This window comes from Erinaceus europaeus, chromosome 14, assembly GCF_950295315.1.
Source record: "Erinaceus europaeus chromosome 14, mEriEur2.1, whole genome shotgun sequence".
In the NCBI taxonomy this organism is placed as follows: domain Eukaryota; kingdom Metazoa; phylum Chordata; class Mammalia; order Eulipotyphla; family Erinaceidae; genus Erinaceus; species Erinaceus europaeus.
In genome coordinates this window covers 66725563-66744828 of record NC_080175.1, presented here as the reverse complement: position 1 = coordinate 66744828, position 19266 = coordinate 66725563, and the positions used below count along the sequence as shown (strand labels likewise).

Genomic DNA, 19266 nt, shown 5'->3' with positions numbered 1-19266 from the left:
TTGGTGGCAGGGAGTCGTGTCACTGTCACTCAGAGGTGGCTTTCTGTTTAGAAAGCCATTCTTAGGTCTTGTGTGTGCTTAGTATAAAAGGATATTCTGACTCAGAAGGGGCCTGGGAGGGAGATGGCATTTGAGCCTCTGCCAACCTTTCTCTGCTTCTCCTGCTACCCAGTCTGCAGTGATATCTGCAGTAATTATCAATGGGGGCAGGCCCAGTGTAGGCTGCAGAGGAGAGAAATGACAGCTAGGGTGGAGCAGGGACCCAGACACAGCTAGCTCTGCAGAAAGAGTCATATTCTCAGGCACTGTGTAAAAAGAGAGGAGAAGCATTCCTGGGAAGGAAGATACCCTCAAAGAAATGAAAAGGACATGTGTCTGCTTTGACCTCAGGCTCCTTACTGGGTTTAGTTCCACAGTATCTGAGCACCTACTGAATGACAAGGCTGCATTATGGGGCTGGGAGGGCCGGTCTGGGACACGGAGCCACGGTGGGGTGGATGCAACCGAAAGAGCCACCCTGAGCTGCTCATAGGATTACTAGGCACTTCTGAGTGTCTTTCTCAGAAACGATGGGGTGTTTGTGTAGCCAGACCCTCTTGCATTGCAATCAATACTGTGCGTGCACCTTGCAAGGGAACCTGGGTGGCTGGTCATTAGAAAACAGTATTGAGGGGCTGGGTGGTGGTGCACCTGGTTGAGTGCACATATTACAGTGTGCAAGGACCCAGGTTCGAGCCCCTGGTCCCCACCTGCAGGGGGAAAGCTTCACGAGTGGTGAAGCAGGGCTGCAGGTGTCTGTCTCTCTGTCTTTCTCCCTCTCTATCACACCCTTCCCTCTCAATTTCTGGCTATTTATAGCCAATAAATAAATAAACATAATAAATTTTTTAAAAAATTCAAAAAGAAAACAGTATTGATTCCTGGCCAAGGGGGATGAAAATGTACAAATCCTTCATGTGAAAATCAGCTAAATTTTCAATTGATATATAGATAGATAGAGATTAGATATAGATATACATATACATATATTTCTCTTTTTTTCCATTCATGAAAGAGACCAATGACGAAAAAAAATAATAAGTGAAATGTTGGCTAAATCAGGATCACTTGCTTCTAGGAGCCAGTGCTATTCACATTATTATAGTGTTCTCTCTCTGTGTTGGCTTTGGGTCACTTGGTCTCTGTTTGGGGTCCATTATCCAAGTTATTCTGTCAGTTCCCTTAATGATGGTTTTTTTTTTTTTTTAAGATTTTATTTATTTACTGCTGGAAAAGATAGGAGGAGAGAGAGAAAGAACCAGGCATTCTGGTATATGTGCTGCCGGGGATTGAACTCAGGATCTCATGCTTGAGAATCCAATGCTTTATCCACTGTGCCACCTCCCAGACCACCATAATGATGCTTTCTACTGGAGTCTTCCTGTGTTTTTTTTTTCATTTTTTAAATTATCTTTATTTATTGGATAAAGACAGAAACCAAGAGTAAAGGGAGAGAGAGAGAGAGAGAGAGACGGAGGGAGAGAGACACTTACAGCAGCATGCTTCACCACTTGCAAAACTTCCCCCATGCAGGGGTTTGAACTCAGGTCCTTGAACATTGTAATAACAAGCATAACTACCCAGCCACTCATCCTGTGTTATTTTTCTGTAAGGCAGCTAACTGCTTGTCTGGAAGTCAACTCAATCCCAGACTCCAGCTGACCCACTACCCCCTTCCCCAACTTTGGTCCTTTTCTTCCATCCTGCACAAGGATTCCAACCCCCTCCCCCAAATCCATTTCTGCCCTCCATCCCCAGAGTCCTCTCCAGAATCCACTCAGAGGCTTTGGTGCAATGTACCCTACCCAGTTCAAGGTTTACTTTGTTTTCCCTGTTTGCCTTTGTTTCTTAAGTTCCTCCTCTGAGTGAGGTCATCCCAGCTTCATCTTCTCTTGGCTGATCTCATTTATCATTTAGCAAGTCATCCATCCAAAGAAGATGACTTCACAATTGTTAAGGTCTTCACAGTATTCCACTGTGAGGGCATCCCACCAGGCTCCAGGCCACGCATCCCAGATTGTGACTGTGAGTGTCTCGGTGCCCCCCCCCCCCAAACCTGCTTAAGGACCTGGGCAATGCTGGTGAGGGTTCCTGAGCTTCAGAGTCTAGACAGAGAAGCTGAAACAGGCAGTAGAGAGTGCACACTTAACAAGATGTAGAAAGACGGGTAGCATCCCCTCAGAGAGTGAGTCAGGCTGGGTGCATCTGTCTGTCCTCCTGCACCTCTACCACAGGCCATTCTGTAGCCTTGTAGGTGAATGCCCTCTGACAGGGTGGCCAAGCAGCTAACAAGAAACCTCAAGCATGGTGGGTGTGTTTTAATAGCCTGTGGTGTCAGGGCATCCCATACCCCTGGATTCAACCCCCCAGCCACCCTCCTAAAGGAGGCGTACTGGGCAGGGGCTCCTGAGTGTGTGACACACCAGTGTGTCCCTGAGGCCATGACCCCCTGCCCCCCTGGCCCCCTGGCCCCTTCTGTCCCTTATAATGGTCTGTCTCTGGCCTCACAGCAACAGAGGCGTGAGAAGGAACTGCGGAAGCAGCAGGAGCGAGAGCAGCGGCGGCTGTACGAGGAGCAGATGCGGCGGGAGGAGGAGAGGAGGCGTGCAGAACATGAGCAGGTAGACCCCCGGGACCCCTGGAACCCTTGGCCTCTGAACTCCAGGACTCCAGAACCCCAGGACCCCTATACTGCAAAACCCCAGGGTTCCTGGACATCAGAACCCCAGGACCCAGCTGCCCAGTTCCTGGGCCACCCTCTCTGAGCGGCTTTGCTCTCCAGAACCTCTTTTGGTCACTCAAGCGGTCAACAGCACAGCCTGCTGGTCCTGTCCCCCCACCCCAAACCACCCCACTAGCACACTGGCCCCAGTCCCCCTCCCACTGGTACCCAATGGGTGATGCCCTACAGAGAGCTCTGAGTGGGCCCTGTGTAGGAGTACAGGTTGCCCTGCCCTTGCCTTACCCACTGCCAGGCTCTGAGTGTTCATCCAGAGCCTCACTGGCTTAGCTGCCCAGGATACTCAGGCTGGCCAACCTCAGAGCTCATGCCTGGTGGCCTTCCATGTCATCTGACACCTGCTGCCCACCCAGGGGACCTGCACCAGTGAGTCCAGGAGCCCTGAGCAGGGCAGTCCAGGAGCTTTGGTTGGACAGCCAGCAGGGAGACAAGGCCGCACGCCGAAAGCCCTGCACTGGGCCACCACCCTGTGCTGTTGGCTGCTTTGAAGGATTCTGACTTTGCTGGGTGTCTTTTTCCTGCCTGGTGAAGAGGTGTTTGGGTTTTTTTGTTTTGTTTTGTTTTGTTTTTCCTTCTGCACTTTACTTGACTACTCTTAATTGCCTTTGAAATCACTGCTTTTTTCCCTTCTCTCTCTCTCTCTCTCTCTCTCTGTTCCTCTGCATTCTCTGCTGCCTACCTCTCCAGGAATACATCAGGCGACAGTTAGAGGAGGAGCAGAGGCAGTTAGAGATCTTACAGCAACAGCTGCTGCATGAACAAGCTCTCCTTCTGGTAATGGGAATGCTCACCTGCTCTGTGCTCACCACATGTGCATGTGTACGAGTGTATGTGTGCATATATGTGTGTGTGTGTGTGTGTGTGTGTGTGTGTGTGTCTTCCTGATGGGCCAACTGAGAAGAGATCCTGCTCCAGGCCCTGTGGACCTTGAAACTCTCAGAAAAAAAAATCTGTTCTCTGGCCCCATTTTCAGAGCCCTGATACACTAAGCACACTTGTTATACTCTCTCTATTAATTCCATCTGTTTGTGAAACTTTACCATGAATCTAGCCTTATAAGTTCAGATCCTTTTTTTTTTTAACCCACTATGTTTATTGCAAGTGATTCTAAGCCCATTGGCGACACTCTGGAATCCACTCCGAGTGGAAAGCCCCTCTCTCCCGTGAGAACTCACTCCTGGGATTGCACTACTGGGAGAACTCACTCCAGGTAGTAGCACACTGGGTTAAGTGTACATAGTGTGAATCACAAGGACCCACACAAGGATCCCAGTTCAAGCCCCCAGCTCCCTATCTGTGGGGAGTGGGGGATTGCTTCACAAGTGGTGAAGCAGGTCTACAGTTGTCTATCTTTATCTCCTTTCTCTATCTTCCTCGCCTTTCAATTTCTCTCTGTCCTAGCCAATAAAATGGAAAAAAATGGCCTCTGGGAGCAGTGGATTTGTAGTGTTAGCAATGAGCCCCAGTGATAACCCTGGAGGAAAAGAAAAACAAAAATTCACTCAACACTGCAGCCATGTTTTTTTTTTGTCTTGCCCCAGCAGCGAGAACATTTTGTACTCCCTGCTCACATAGCTTCTGGGTTTATCTTTCTTTTTAAAACACTTTTAATTCTGGGTTTATCTTTCTTTTTTTAAAAAAACTTTTAATTCAGTGGAGCTCTGATATTTTTCAGCCTGTGTGCAGTCTTGTTGACGGAGTTTGCTAATCTAAGTTAGGTTGAATACGAGGTAATTTAAGTGATGTGTCTAACCTGTGAGTCATACGTGTCGTGTGCATGCACTGAGTCAGAGGGACTGAGTGCTGGCCATCCAGATGTCCTCCTCATTGTCCCTTGTAGGGTCATAGTTAGTCAGGGGGATAGGCCACTAGGCACTGGGGTGAGGGAGTCCACAGGGATGGCATGAACCTGGCAAGTTGCCCTTAAAAGTCCCCTGTACATAGCTACTGAGGCCAGGCTGTGCCTTCCTGTCTCCTGACCCTACTGGGCCCTGTCTTCAGTGTCCTGTCTCTGGGGCCCTCCTGTCCTCTGTCCCTCTGCAGTCCTCCACTGCCTCCACTGCCATCCTTGTCCCTTCCATCACATGCCCCCCAGGATGGTTGCCCTGTGCTGACCCCATCCCTCCTTGCCTGGTCCAGAGGCATCCTTGTTCCCTCTATGGCATGATTCCCAGAGGATGGCTTCCCTGTGATGACCTAGCCCCCCATTCTCTCTCCCCTTCATTGCACTCACTCCTCCCAAGAAGGAGGCTTCCCTATGCTGATCTGGACTCCTGTCCCTTGTCCCTCCTTATCCCCACCCTGACCATCTCCCCTTGCTGACTGTCCCCTATCCCCTCTCTGAGAATGGCCTCCTTATGCTGACCAGGCCCCCCTCCCCCTCTGCCATCCTTGTCCCCCCATCACATGACCCTTGACCATGACTCCCCCCTGCTGATCTACCCACGCCCTCCCCCTTGTCCTCCTCTGACTGTGCCTCCTGCTGACTCCCCCCTGCCCACACCCGCCCAGGAGTACAAGCGCAAGCAGCTGGAGGAGCAGCGCCAGGCAGAGCGGTTACAGAGGCAGCTGAAGCAGGAACGCGACTACCTGGTCTCCCTGCAACACCAGCGCCAGGAGGCCAGGCCCGTGGACAAGAAGCCGCTGTACCACTACAAGGAGGGTGTGGGCGCCAGCGAGAAGCCAGCCTGGGCCAAGGAGGTGAGCAGGGCGAGCTACGGAGGAAGTGGAGCAAGCAGCAATGGAATGAGCAGAGGCGCCAGGCTTGGACGGTGGGGGGCAGCAATTGGTGCGCCGATAAAAGCACATGGTTGTTGGCCTTCCCTGGAGCCAAACTCACCACACTGAACCATCCTGACATCATTTACCAAGGATAACAAACAGACGACATCCTATGTCTTGGAATGGTGTGGGCTGGAAGGCACCAGTGATAGAATCCATTTCAGTGTCAACTAAGTGATAGGAAGCATAAGCCCTTGACTAAGTGCAGCACCCTGATAATAATTACACACAACTTACCGACCCCGCCAACTGCAGCTCACCTTCTGTCCTGTTCAATTCTTTTCTCTCTTCATTCTCTCTCTCTCTGCCTCCAGGGTTTTCTTTAGGGTCCAGTGCCGATATGACAATTACACAGTTCTCACTGGCCATTTTTTTCCCCTTTCTTTTTTTTGTCTCCAGGATTATCAAAGGGACCTGGTGCCTGCACTACGAATCCACCACTCCTGGCGACCATCCTTTTTCCCACTGTTATTGTTGCTATTGTTGTTGCTGGATATTGTTGGGTAGGACAGAGAGAAACCAAGAGAGGAGGGAGAAATACCTACCCCCCTGCAGGTGGTGGGGAGCCGGGGGCTCGAACTGGGATCTCTGCACTGGTCCTTGTGCTTTCCACAGTGTGCACTTAACCCAGTGTGCTACCGCCTGACCCCCAGTATTTCCCTTTTTCTGATAGAGACAGAGAGAAATAGAGAATAAGAGAATGTAAGAAAGGGAGAGAGAGGAGCTGAGCGGTAGCACACCGGGTTAAGTGCACACAGTGCGAAGCACAAAGACTGGTGCAAGGATCCTGTTTGAGCCCCAGCTTCCCACCTGCAGGGGGTCACTTCACAAGTAGTGAGGCAGGTCTGCAGGTATCTCTTTCTCTCCCCCTCTCTCTCTTCCCCTCCTCTCTCAATTTATCTCTGTCCTATCTAACAACAACAGCAACAACAATGGGAAAAAAATGGCCACCTGCAGCAGTGGATTTGTAGTGCAGACACCACACCCCAGCAATAACCGTGGAGGCAAAAAAAATAAAAATAAAAAAGCAAGAAAGAAAAAAATGAAAGAGACAGAAAAGCGAGACACCAGCAGCATTTTTCCACTACTCATGAAGCTTCTCCTCTATAGGTGGGGACCAGGGGCTTGAACCCAGGGCCTCTTGATTTGTACTTCATTGGGTGTATCCACACCCTATCACAGCCCCAGCCACTCCTATTAATAACTAATAGCAGCTTCAGGGTCTGTGCAAGCCATGTTTCTGTGAGAAGCAACGATGTTTCTTTTGCTGGAACCTTGTTATTGGCAATTTTCAAAACACATCTTGACCTCATAAATGGTTTCTCTGGTTAAGGTGGAGTCCTTGGAGCAGACTTTCAGTCTGTTGTTTTGTAATGTGCTGTCTGTATGTGTTTGAAATTGAGGCTGGTTCTCAGAATTAGAATGATGGCAAATGTTCTCCCTTGGAATGTATTTGGCTTCTGAGGTCCACTAGCACCTGGCTGTGATTTGCAAAGCCACGTGTTTATCTAAAGACATGTTTGAAACTCTTGGGTTACTGGGCTCAGGCAGCAGTGCTCTGAGTGTTGGGGGTTTAGCTAGAGAAGTATACCTACACATGTAATCTTTTTTTCTTTCTTTTTTGTCACCAGAGCTCTCTCTGGGGCTCACTGCCTGCATAATTCCTGAAACTGGAAAAGAAAATGGTACTGATAAAGAAAATGAATGGGTATAAGGCCAGGTTTATCCCACCTACAGGGGGAAGCTTCATGAATGGTAAAGCGGAAATGTAGATGTCTTTCTCTTTCCCTCTCTATCTCTCCTTTCTTTTCATTTCTTTCTGTCTATATCCAATAAAATAAAAAGATACATTTTTAAAAAGAGAAAAATATTGGGAGCTGGGCAGTAGTGTAGTGGGTTAAGCGCACATGGTGCAAAGCGCAAGGACTGGCTTAAGGATCCTGGTTCGAGCCCCCAGCTCCCCACCTGCAAGGGGGTTGCTTCACAAGCAGTGAAGCAGGTCTGCGGGTGTGTATCTTCCTCTCCCCCTCTGTCTTCTCCACTCATGATTTCTTTCTGTCTTATCTAACAGTAACAGTAATTATAAAAACAATGATAAACAACAAGGGCAACAAAGGGAAAAAAAAAAACATTCTCCAGGACCAGTGGATTCACAGTGTAGGCACCAAGCCCCAGTGATAACCCTGTAGGCAAAAAAGAGAGAGAGAGAGAGAGAGATTGGGACCAAGCTAATTAGACAAGCCTCCCCAAACACCCACTTGCCCACCAGGAAGACAGCAGAGATGGGGGTGGGACTAGTGTACTCAGCTTCACCCTCTCACCAGCCTGCCCCAACTGGCCACCCTCTCCCCCTCCTTCTAGGATTCAACTCAAAGCAACTTTTTTTTTTTTTTACTATTTATTTATCTATTCCCTTTTGTTTTCCTTGTTGTTGTCGGTATTGGATAGGACAGAGAGAAATGGAGAGAGGAGGGGAAGATGGGACGGGGAGAGAAAGACACCTGCAGACCTGCTTCACCGCCTGTGACGCGACTCCCCTGCAGGTGGGGAGCCGGGGGCTCGTACCGGCATCCTTACGCCCGTCCTTGCGCTTTGAGCCACCTGTGCTTAATCCGCTGTGCTACCGCCCGACTCCCTCAAAGCAACTTTCTATCCTCATTCCCACTCCCACCCCCAATAAAAAGCAATCTGAACTGCAGCTTTCCTCTGCCTTTCTCTCTGGCCCTGTGGTATCATAGTCCTCAAGATCAAACCCTCATGCATGCAAGAGGCACCCCTTAGCAGGTCCCTAATTCCTAACTGGAAACTGAAGAATTGAGAGACATGGAGTAAGTAGAGGGTGACGGCTTAGTGCTGTGTGTCTTCCTGGCTCATGTCTGCTCCGGCAGAAAGGGGTTTGCTTCCACAAACCCCTGACACAGGGCAGACATGGCAGATCCCTCACACAAAGTGAACATAAGTGATCCCTGAGACAGGGCAGACGTGTCTTCCTAAAATGCTCTGATCAGAGACACCAAAGCAGGTGTGAAGGTGACCACAGAAACCTTCATCAGGGAGTGAACCAGCTCAGATCCACTGAGCCCATTTGGGTTTTTTATTTATTTTTCTGCTTCCAGGTTGAAGAGCGATCGAGGCTCAACCGACAGAGCTCCCCTGCCATGCCCCATAAGGTTGCCAACAGGATATCTGATCCCAATCTGCCCCCCAGGTCGGAGTCCTTCAGCATCAGTGGGGTGCAGCCTGCTCGCACACCCCCCATGCTCCGGCCAGTGGATGCCCAGGTACAGTCTCTGTGTTCCGGGGGCCTGTCACTAGGTATGCAGATATGCCTGCCACAAAGAAGCACAATGAATCCTGGCTTGGGCCTGGGGCCCATCAAATCAGGAGCCATGATGTAGAATTCATAGTAAGAATGGCTCCTCTGAAGCTGAGCTAGGCAGAACAGGGATTCTCTGAGGGCAAGGGGACAGAGCCAGCCCTCATGAAGTTTAAGGTGAGCAGTGGCCAGGGACAGATTTTGAAATATAAGGGAAAAAAGTGCTTGTGTACCTGTTGGCCTGCTGGTCAGTAAATGTGCACTTAAAGCCCTATTTGTGGTAACTGCCACACTGATCTCCCTGAGTTTCCTTATAAGACTTATGTTTAGAGTTATTAATGATAGCAATGAGAGAATCAGAGCAACCCTCTGACACAGGCAGTGCTGGCATTGACTCAGGATTCAAGCTTTAGAGCCCACGGCTTCAGTTTCTGTGCCTCCTCCCAGGCCGCACAGTCTCACTAACCTCTCAGCCTTCTTCATGTTTCTGCCAGGACTTCCCATGCACTTATGTAAATGGAGGAACTTGAAGAGATTTTTTTTTAAATATTTATTTATTTATTCCCTTTTTTTGCCCTTGTTTTATTGTTGTAGTTATTATTGTTTTCGTCATTGTTAGATAGGACAGAGAGAAATGGAGAGAGGAGGGGAAGACAGAGAGGAAGAGAGAAAGATAGACACCTGCAGACCTGCCTCACCGCCTATGAAGTGACTCCCCTGCAGGTGGGGAGCCAGGGCCTTGAACCAGGATCCTTACGCCCATCCTTGCGCTTTGCGCCTCATGCACTTTACCTGCTGCGCTACTACCCATACCTGAATTTGAAGAGATTTTAAGAGTATCCTGAAGGTTGGAGAAAATAGTTTAGCTTGTTAGAGCTCAGTGTTAGCATGCCTGAGGCCCCAAGGTCCCTGGTCCATGTTTCAGCACCAGCTTAAGCCAATACTGAGCAGTGCTCTGGTTTCCCTCTTTCTCTGTTCTCTCGCTCTGTGTGTGTGTGTGTGTGTTCTCTCTGTGCATGTGTGTTCTCTCTCTCTCCTCTTTCTCTTTCTCTCCATATCTCTCTGTTCTCTTTCTCTCTCCCTCTCCTTCTCCGTCTCTCTCTCTCTCTCTCTCTCTCTCTCTCTCTCTCTGCACGACTTTCTTATTAACAACCAGTAAATCTTTAACAAAGCCAAGAGCAACCTGGGAGGGCCCTGTGGCCCAGCCTTGTGCCTGACTATCCGTCCCTGGTTTGGGGTGGCCAGTCTGCACCCTTAACCCTGTGCCTTTTCTGCCTCAGCTCCCACACCTGGTCTCCGTCAAGTCCCAGGGCCCAGCGCTGACAGCCTCGCAGTCGGTGCATGAACAGCCCAGCAAGGGCCTGGCAGGCTTCCAGGAGGCGCTGGGCGTCCCCTCCCACCGCGTGGAGATGCCTCGTCAGAACTCGGACCCCACCTCGGAAACCCCCCCTCTCCCCACCCGCATCGACAAGTTTGACCGGAGCTCCTGGTTGCGGCAGGAGGAAGACATCCCACCAAAGGTGAGGTCCACTGTCACCGGGGCTTCCTGTCCACCCCACCTCCATCCCTCTGTGGTAGTGGGGCCACCAGCCTTGTCCCTTTGGCTAGGCACTAACCACCTCTGCAGAGAGGCACAAGATGAATGAGGGGAGTTCACATACCCAGCCACAACTGAGTCTTCCAGGCTCTGCTCTGCACACATCAGAAATGGTGGAGGGGGCAGTCAGGTTGGGGGGGTGCGGGTAGGCCCTGGCAGAATAACATGTGCAAGGGCCCAGGTTTTAACCCCCAGCCCCCACCTACAGGGGGAAGTTTCACGAGTTGTGAAGCAGGGCTGCAGGTGTGTCTCCTTCTCTCTCCCTTTCCATCTCCCCCTTCTCTCTTGATTCCTCTCTGTCTCTGTCAAGGAAAGAAGGAAGGAGGGAAGAAAGGATGGAAAGGAAAGAAAGAAGGAAGGAATAAGAAAAGAAAAAAAGAGGGGAAATATAAATGTCTGTCAGGAGTGGTAGATTCAACATGCAGGCTCCAATGATAACCCTGGCAGCGATTAGGAAAATTAATCAATCAATCAATTAATTAATTAATAAGAAAAAGACATTTTCCTTAATGAATGAATTTGGTCCACTTCCATATTAAGAGCAGAAAATTCCTTTATACCTATTTATTTATGATAGGCTTGATGCCTGCACAGCTCTACCATTCCCAGCGGTTATTTTATTTTATATTTTATTTTTGACAGAAGGTCAGAGACAGAGAGAGGGAATGAGAGAGACCACAACACCTCTCCACTCTCTGTGAAACTTCCCTCCAGCACATGTTCCCTGAGGTGACCAGAGGTTCAAACCCAGTGCCTCACATTGGACAATTTAAATTTAATGATTTATTGTTCTCACTGGGGCTTCCCCCATTCAGACTGACCTTTTCAGATGGAGAGGCAGAGACAGAGAGAAAAAGGTACCATAGTACCCAAGGTTCCTTTAGTGTAGTGAGAACCAAGCTCAAACCTGGGTTGTACACATGGTAAAGCAGCTCACTGAGTGGGCTATCTTGCCTGCCTGTTTTTGTTGTTGTTTGTTTTTTGTTTGTTTAGTTGTTTTGTTAGGATTTTATCTATTTTTATGAAAGAGAGACTGACCAGAGAATGGCTCAGCTCAGACATACAGCAGTGCTGGGGGTAGTACTGGGGAACCTCACATGTCTAGGTTCTGTATCTCTGCTTCTTAATAGTGCAAAGTGAAACCAATGTCATACATCCGTAACATAGTTTTACTTTGGGAATATTTTTATCTTGCTTTGTTTTATACAGCCCTAGGGACTAAAGCAAGGTCCTTGCACACACATAACATCACTGAACAGCCTGCCTGCCTGGATTTTTCTTAATTCTATATCCTCAGAGAGGGACACTCACCAAAGAACCACCCACCATCCATGGGGCCCTTCCCTGGTGTCATCCCTATCCCTGGTGCTCCCCAGTGATGCCTGGACTCTGATCTCAGGGCCTCACACATGCCAAGGTGTATGCTCTAGCCACTGAGCTGTCTCCTGCCCCTACCCTTAGACAGTGTTAGGTGGACCCCTTTTTAAAAAGTCCTGAGCTGGGTTGTAATTTAGTTGCAATCGAGTTAAATGCTGAAAATAGAACACTAAGGTGAAATGGTCAGCCCAGCCCACTGCAGAGAGCAATGTCCAATTTGGATTCCTTGACAAGAGTTTTTCTGTTTGTTTGTTTTTTGCCTATTCTAAAATATCACTCACTCCAAAAAGTGTCCTGGAATGCAGCCTTCTGTTTTGTTTCGTGACAATAGCCTTTCAAAATGCTGAAAAAGCTTTTGCAACACACTGTCCCTGGCTCAAAGATTCTCCCACTCCTGAGCTTGTCATGGGCTTTGTGTGGATTTCCCTTGGGACTCCAGAGAGCGGTACCATTGTTTATTCCAGAAAAAAAAAAAAAAAAGAAAAGAAAAGGAGACCTATTTTACCCAATCATGCTCAAGTCTTTCTGCTCACTTGTCTTCCTCTCAAAGGCAAAGTCTAACAGGCTTTTTTTATTCCAAAAAAAAAAAAGTATCAGTAACAGTATGTTTGTTAATAGTCCCTTCTTGTGGGGAAGGTTGTTGACAATGTAAAGTTCCATATGGAGATGGGGTAGGCACCAGTGCAGACACAGACATGAAGAGCATAAGACGGAAAGTCTTACCAAAGTAAGACTGGTAGGCTTTTTAAATTATTTATTTATTTATTTATTTATTTATTTATTTATTTATTTATAAAAAGGAAACATTGACAAAACCATAGGATAAGAGGGGTACAACTCCACACAACTCCCACCACCAGAACTCTGTATCCCATCCCCTCCCTTGATAGCTTTCCTATTCTTTATCCCTCTGGGAATATGGACCCAGGGTCACTATGGAATGCAGAGGGTAGAAGGTCTGGCTTCTATAGTTGCTTCCCCGCTTAACATGGGCATTGACAGGTCAATCCATACTCCCAGCCTGTCTTTCTCTTTCCCTAGTGAGACAGGGCTCTGGGGAAGCGGGGCTCCAGGACACATTGGTGGGGTTGTCTTTACAGGGAAGTCTGGTTGGCATCATGATAGCACCTGGAACCTGATGACTGAAAGAGAGTTAACATATAAAGCCAAACAAGATGTTGACTAATCATGAACCTAAAGGCTGGAATATTCAGATGAAGAGTTGGGAGGGTCTTCATTTTATAGATAGCGAGTAGGCCTGTTTTAGTTATATTCCAAAGGGCCCATGACTAAATTGCTCCAGGTCAGACTGTCAGAGAAATGCAAATAAAGACAACATTGAGATACCACCTCGCTCCTGTGAGAATGGCATACATCAAAAAGGACAGCAGCAACAAATGCTGGAGAGGCTGTGGGGACAAAGGGACAAACCCTTCTGCACTGCTGGTGGGAATATAAATTGGTCCAACCTCTGTGGTGAGCAGTTTGAAGAACTCTTACAAGGCTAGACATGGACCTACCATATGACCCAATAATTCCTCTCCTAGGGATATATTCCAAGGACTCCATAATGCCCAACCAAAAAGATATGTGTACACCTATGTTCATAGCAGCACAATTTGTAATAGCTAAAACCTGGAAGCAACACAGGTGCCCAACAACAGATAAGTGGATGAGAAAGCTGTGTTATATATACTCAATGGGATACTATGAAGCTATGAGGAACAATGAACCCACTTTCTCTGACCCATCTTGGATGGAGCTAGAAGGAGTTATGTTCAGTGAGCTAAGTGAGAAAGATAAAAACAAATATGGGATGATCCCACTCATCAACAAACATTGAGAAAGTAGAACAGAAAAGTTCTTGTTTATAAAGCTGGGAGGAGCAGGGCACCAAAGTAAAAATCTCTGGGTGGGAGATGAGGGCAGATGTTCAGCTTCACTATAGGGGTTGTAGGGGGGATGGGACACAGACTTTTGGTGGTGGGAATGGTGTTAATATACACTTCTATTAACTTATAGTCTCACAAATTACTATTCAGTTTATAAGAGGGGAAAAATTGATCGAATGTCTCAAACTTTTTGTTGCATAGACCATGGCTCTGTGTATATGTTCCTTCCACCTAAGCACTTTAGACTTCAGATTAGTAATTAGATTGAATTCTAACAGTATGGATCGACCTGCCAACACCCACGTTCAGCGGGGAAGCAATTACAGAAGCCAGACCTTCCACCTTCTGCATCCCACAAGGACGTTGGGTCCATGCTCCCAGAAGAATAAAGAATAGGAAAGGGGAGGGGGTGGGATACAGACTTCTGGTGGTGGGATCTGTGTGGGGTTGTACCCCTCTTATCCTATGGTTTTTGTCAGTTTTTCCATTTTATAAATAAAAACTTTAAATATATATAAAGAAAGAAAGATGTGAGTATAAAATGTCTGATTTGAGCAGACTAGTAACACACATCCACTCAGTCCACTTCAGTTCGTGGACATGGCACACTGTTTTTGTTTTAGACATAACAACCAATCAATTTTATAGTCATGCCAAACATCACTCAGATGTTAAATAACAATGTTAAAGCAAAGAATATTTTGAAAAGATTATCCAGTACAAACAAAACACAAGTCCATTTGCAAAAAAAAAAAAAGCCTCAAGAAATGAATGAAAAATTGAATTGCCTTTGACAAATGCTTGGTTCAGTCAGTCGTCTGTGATGAGATGAAAATTGTCTCCATTTTCATCTTAGTCATGTCATAAAGTTTTCTCTCTTCCCCCTCTCTTAGCTTAGACTCCTCCCAGGTACTTCCAATATTCAGTTTCATTTTATCTTAAGTCTCATGTGTGACTTGCTGGAAGCTACTTTAAGGCCTTACCAGATGAATTAAGAATATGTTCTCTTACTGTATCTCATTGTCCTGTTTGTACTCACAGAGTCTTTTTGAAAGGCTTTCCAGTATTTTCAGCCATGATAATGTTTTTCATTACATTTCCAAATTAATCTGTCAAAGCACAGCATTTTGTGTTTGGTTTTAATTTGTAATTTCAAGTTTGCTAGGAAGTAGAAACATGTAACTCTATTATAAGAGTTTCTCTGAACTCGTGTTTATGACCGATGTCCCAAGTTCTAGCCTGTTGCCCGAGTTAATCATCAGATTTCAGTGTCCTTGTCTGTTTATCACTTACGATGTGAACTATAATGGAGCTTAGTTTACAGATGGATGACTCTCATCTGATGCAATTTCTAATGATCAGATGAGTTAATAGTACCCTAAAGAAATTTCTAGTATCCTCTTTCTTTCTCTCTCTCTCTCTCTCCCTCTCTCTCTCTCTTCTTCACCCCCCCATATAGATAGATAGATAAATTATTTTAGCCCAGTGAATCAAAATAATTAGTTTGTTCTGCCTTTAAATTTGTTTTAGTATTGAGTGTCATATCCCTTAATGGTTGCTGAGTATACCTCACAGCCTTTCATTTAACATTGTATTGGGATTTTGTGTTTCATGAGAAAGGATAGGTATTTCTTTTTCATTTCTGATAGTTTCTCTAAGTCCTAAAAACCCTCTTGAAAAAAAATAGATTACCTTTTAGGCAATAGCCTTTGGGAACTGTTTTGTGGAAATAACTTCTAAACTCTGACTTTTCTCTCAGGTGCCTCAAAGAACAACTTCTATATCCCCAGCGTTAGCCAGAAAGAATTCTCCTGGAAATGGTAGTGCTCTGGGCCCCAGGCTAGGATCTCAACCCATCAGAGCAAGGTAAGCTCAGATGATGGAGGAGGTAACAGGACGAGTCCTCACCAGTGATTGTCATTGCTGTTTTTCTAAATGTGTCTTTATTTATTTATTTACTTACTTATTGCACTTCAGAGGCATGTTGGCTTTCCACCTGGACTGTCAATTCTGGGGGACCAGAATGTATGCATTTTATTTTTATTTTATTATACATACATTTTACTCTCAGTGTACAGTGGAAGCTCATGAATGGATGGATGGATGCATGGATGGATGGATGGATGGATGGATGGATGGATGGATGGATGGGGCAATCCAGAAACCAATCACATGTATCTCACCTGACCATTTTTAAATTGGGAAAGTAAAGTTACCCATATAAGTCTGGGTACTGAACACACAGGTTTCAAAGATTCAGCCAACCATGGATGGAGAATATATACCAGTGGACTGATGGGATAGTTCACCTGGGTAGTGAGCCTGCTCTGTCATGTATATGACCCAGGTTCCACCCAGATCCCACTGCACAAAACCTGACTGAGGCTGACCCGCTCATCTCAATGATGACTCTGGGCTTCATTGGCCCTGTTCTGTCTCACCTTGAAGTTCAGGAGTCTGTTAAGTGTTCCTCTTGTTCTTATGGCTGTTAGCCTCATCTTGGAGTATTTACCAGTTACAAAGCTTAGTGTCCAGTGGCACCCACTTATATTCCCAACATTCCCCACTCAAGCTGGAGCTAATCCCAGTGTGTGCTTTTGACAGTTCCTTTCTCTGGTGTTTAATGCCTGGGGTGCACTGTCCCTCCAGGGTCCCCTCACCACCTCCTGCCTTCCTTCTCTCAGCAGGAACAGCTCAGCAGGCCTGTGTCATTTCTCACCTGCTGTCTTGACTCCTAAATGTCTCCTGTTGTCATGGTGACCAGTGGGACTTTTTGTTTTTGTTTGGGGGGAATGGGTTTAAGTTACCTCTGTGGCTTCACTGCTCTAGACCTTTCAGGCGGAAAGAGAGAGGTAGAGCACCAAAGCTTCCTTCAGTGTGGTGGGGACTGGGCTCGAACCTTGGCTCTGTATATGACAAAGCAACACACTGTTCAAGTGAGCTATTTCTCTGGCCCAACCACTTGAGTTTTCAACCCAGACTTGATCTGTTCGCTTTTTTTTTTTCTTGTGAATACAGCTTTAAAAAAAAAAAAATCCCAGACCCTTTTAATACTGAACTTTGATTCATGTGTTCTTCTCAAGCAAATTAAAGTTGGATCAAACAAGCATATTCAGAACAGAAAAAAAGATCTAAATTAAGCCAGAATCACCTCACTCAGAACCCAATGACTAGGTGCTTTAATTTCAGTAGTAATAATAATAATAATTCTCTGTCCCATCCCAAGCTTATCTTCCTGTAATTTGTTTGTCCCTCTTGGTGACGTCCTTGAGGAGCAGAGTCCAGTGGGTTTGGGCTGTCAGCCAGTTAATTATAGACTTGGCGCAACCAACCACTTACACCAACAGATCACTAATAATCCCAGTTTTCTGCTTTGATTTTTTTAATGATTCAAACAAATGGAATAACCACCACGTTTTCATTTTAATGTGTGTTTTCTAGAGCAAACAGCATCATCTATGGTCTGGAAAGTTTCTGGACAAAGAGCTAGCCCTCAAATGCATTTCTATTATCATTCTATTATCATAGGGCATCTGATATGGACCAATGACTGTGTCAGCAAAGGGAATCTAGTCTTTCATGGGATTCTTCTGAAACTGGTCTCTTAGGGGAATTTATTTATCTCAGCTCCTTGAACTCACAACTAGTTTTATATAACTACATACTTTCTAATATTTTATTTATTTATTTATTTATTTACTGGATAGAAACAGACAGAAAGAAGTCAATAGGGAAGGGGGAGATAGAGATTGATTGATTGATTGATTGATTGATTGATAGATACCTCTAGCCCTGCCTCACTGCTCATGAAGCTTCCCCCTGCAGGTAGATACCAGGAGCTTGAGCCCAAGTCCTTGTGCATGGTAATATGTTCATTCTCCCAGTAATATGTACCACTTCCCAACCTCTTACATTACAACATATTAAAGAAGAGAAAAAACACAAACAGTATGGTGTTGATCAACATGCACATATTTCACCAAAAACAATTAATAAATAAAGAGCAGAAAAGGCAATCTAATGTTTTCCCTTTCCTTTTGTGTTGCTGCAGAGAAACTATGTACTTCATTCAGTCTCCCGCAACAAAAATAGCTACCTATTAAGATTGGCACGCAAGGGATATGTTACCACAAGCAGTGTCCTATTTTTGAAAATAATTCATTTGTAGGGCTGGGCAGTAGCATACCTGGTAGAGCACATATGTTACTGAGCATAAGGACACTGGTTCAAGCCCCTACTCCCCACCTACAGGAAAAAACTTCAGAAGCAGTGGAGCAATACTGCAAGTGCTTCTCTTTCTCTCTTTCCCCCTACCTCCCCCTTGCCTCTTTCTCCTTTTTTTTTTTTAATGAAAGAGAGATACAGAGACAGAGAGGGGGAGGTAAAAGGGTAGGGAAAGGAAGAGAGAGACCAGAATACTCCCCAGCTCTGGCTAATGACCCAGAGGGATTGAACCCTGGACCTCAGAGCCTCAGGCAGGAAAGTCTTTTTGCAGAATCATTATGCTGCCTTCTCAACCCGCCCTTGCCCATCAGTTTCTCTCTGTCTCCATCCAGGAAAAAAAAAAAAAGGCCACAGAAACAGTGAATTCATCATGCAGGCACTGAGCCCCAGTGATAGCACTGATGGCAATAAAAAAATAAATAAAAGTAGAAAGAATTCATTTGCTTTATCTTCAGCTGTAATGATGCCAATTTGTGGTCTTCTCTTGATTAAGCTGCAAGCATCTCGAGGGAGCTGCAAGCAACTCGAGGGAGCAGCCTTATTATTTCCCATTTACATGGGAAGCACCCACCGCTTAGCCGTGAGACATGTGGGCATGCAGGGCTGCTTATCTGGGCCGAGAAGGATGAATGTGTGAAGCTGCATGTCTCTGTGGCATTACACTGTCCTCAGAGCCATACCTCCCCTTGACAAAAAGCAAAGCAGAGAAAGACTTCCTGCAGGAGACTGAGAAACAAAAAGAGCTCACGGGACGGAGTGGTGGTACACCTGGTTGAACACACATGTTACAATGCACAAGGACCCAGGTTCGAGCCCCCGGTACTCACCTGTTGGGGAAAGCTTCACAAGTGGTGAAGCAGTGTTGCAGGTCTCTCTCTCTCTCTCTCTCTCTCTCGGTCTGTCTTTTCCTCCCTCCCTCTCTCTCTCCCACCCTCCCTCCCTTCACCCCCCTCTCTCTCTATTTCCCCCTACCATCTCAATTTCTGGCTGTCCCTATCTGATAAATAAATAAAGATAATAAAAATTTAAATAAAAAGGCTCACTAGCCAAATGAACAAATCACCAAAATCACAGAAAAGGAAATCTAGGGGCAAATAAATATGAATAAGAGTTAGACCGCTTTGGCATTAATTTTGTGAAAACTGCTCTGAAACAGTAATGTGGGCTTTCCCACAAGTTAACAGACTAGTCGTGATAAAAGCTGGTAACAATCCAATGAGGAGACCAGGAGGTGACTCACCTGGTAGGATGCACCCGTTAGCATGTACAAGGATCTGGGTTCAAGCCCCAATTGTGTCTA

The 19266-nt window shown here is 46.3% G+C and overlaps 1 protein-coding gene across 5 annotated transcripts in view; it reads left to right on the top strand.

Moving 5' to 3' along the window:
- TNIK (TRAF2 and NCK interacting kinase) overlaps nucleotides 1–19266 on the top strand; it is a 328431-nt gene that overhangs the window by 258772 nt on the left and 50393 nt on the right. For 3 of the 5 annotated variants that reach the window (XM_060171961.1, XM_060171964.1, XM_060171960.1), the window contains exons 13-18: nucleotides 2550–2660; nucleotides 3467–3553; nucleotides 5291–5479; nucleotides 8677–8841; nucleotides 10157–10396; nucleotides 15502–15608. In XM_060171961.1, the coding sequence (XP_060027944.1) occupies nucleotides 2550–2660; nucleotides 3467–3553; nucleotides 5291–5479; nucleotides 8677–8841; nucleotides 10157–10396; nucleotides 15502–15608 (899 nt within the window). The remainder of the gene's footprint in view (nucleotides 1–2549; nucleotides 2661–3466; nucleotides 3554–5290; nucleotides 5480–8676; nucleotides 8842–10156; nucleotides 10397–15501; nucleotides 15609–19266) is intronic. The other 2 variants (XM_060171963.1, XM_060171962.1) reach the window with 1 other exon arrangement.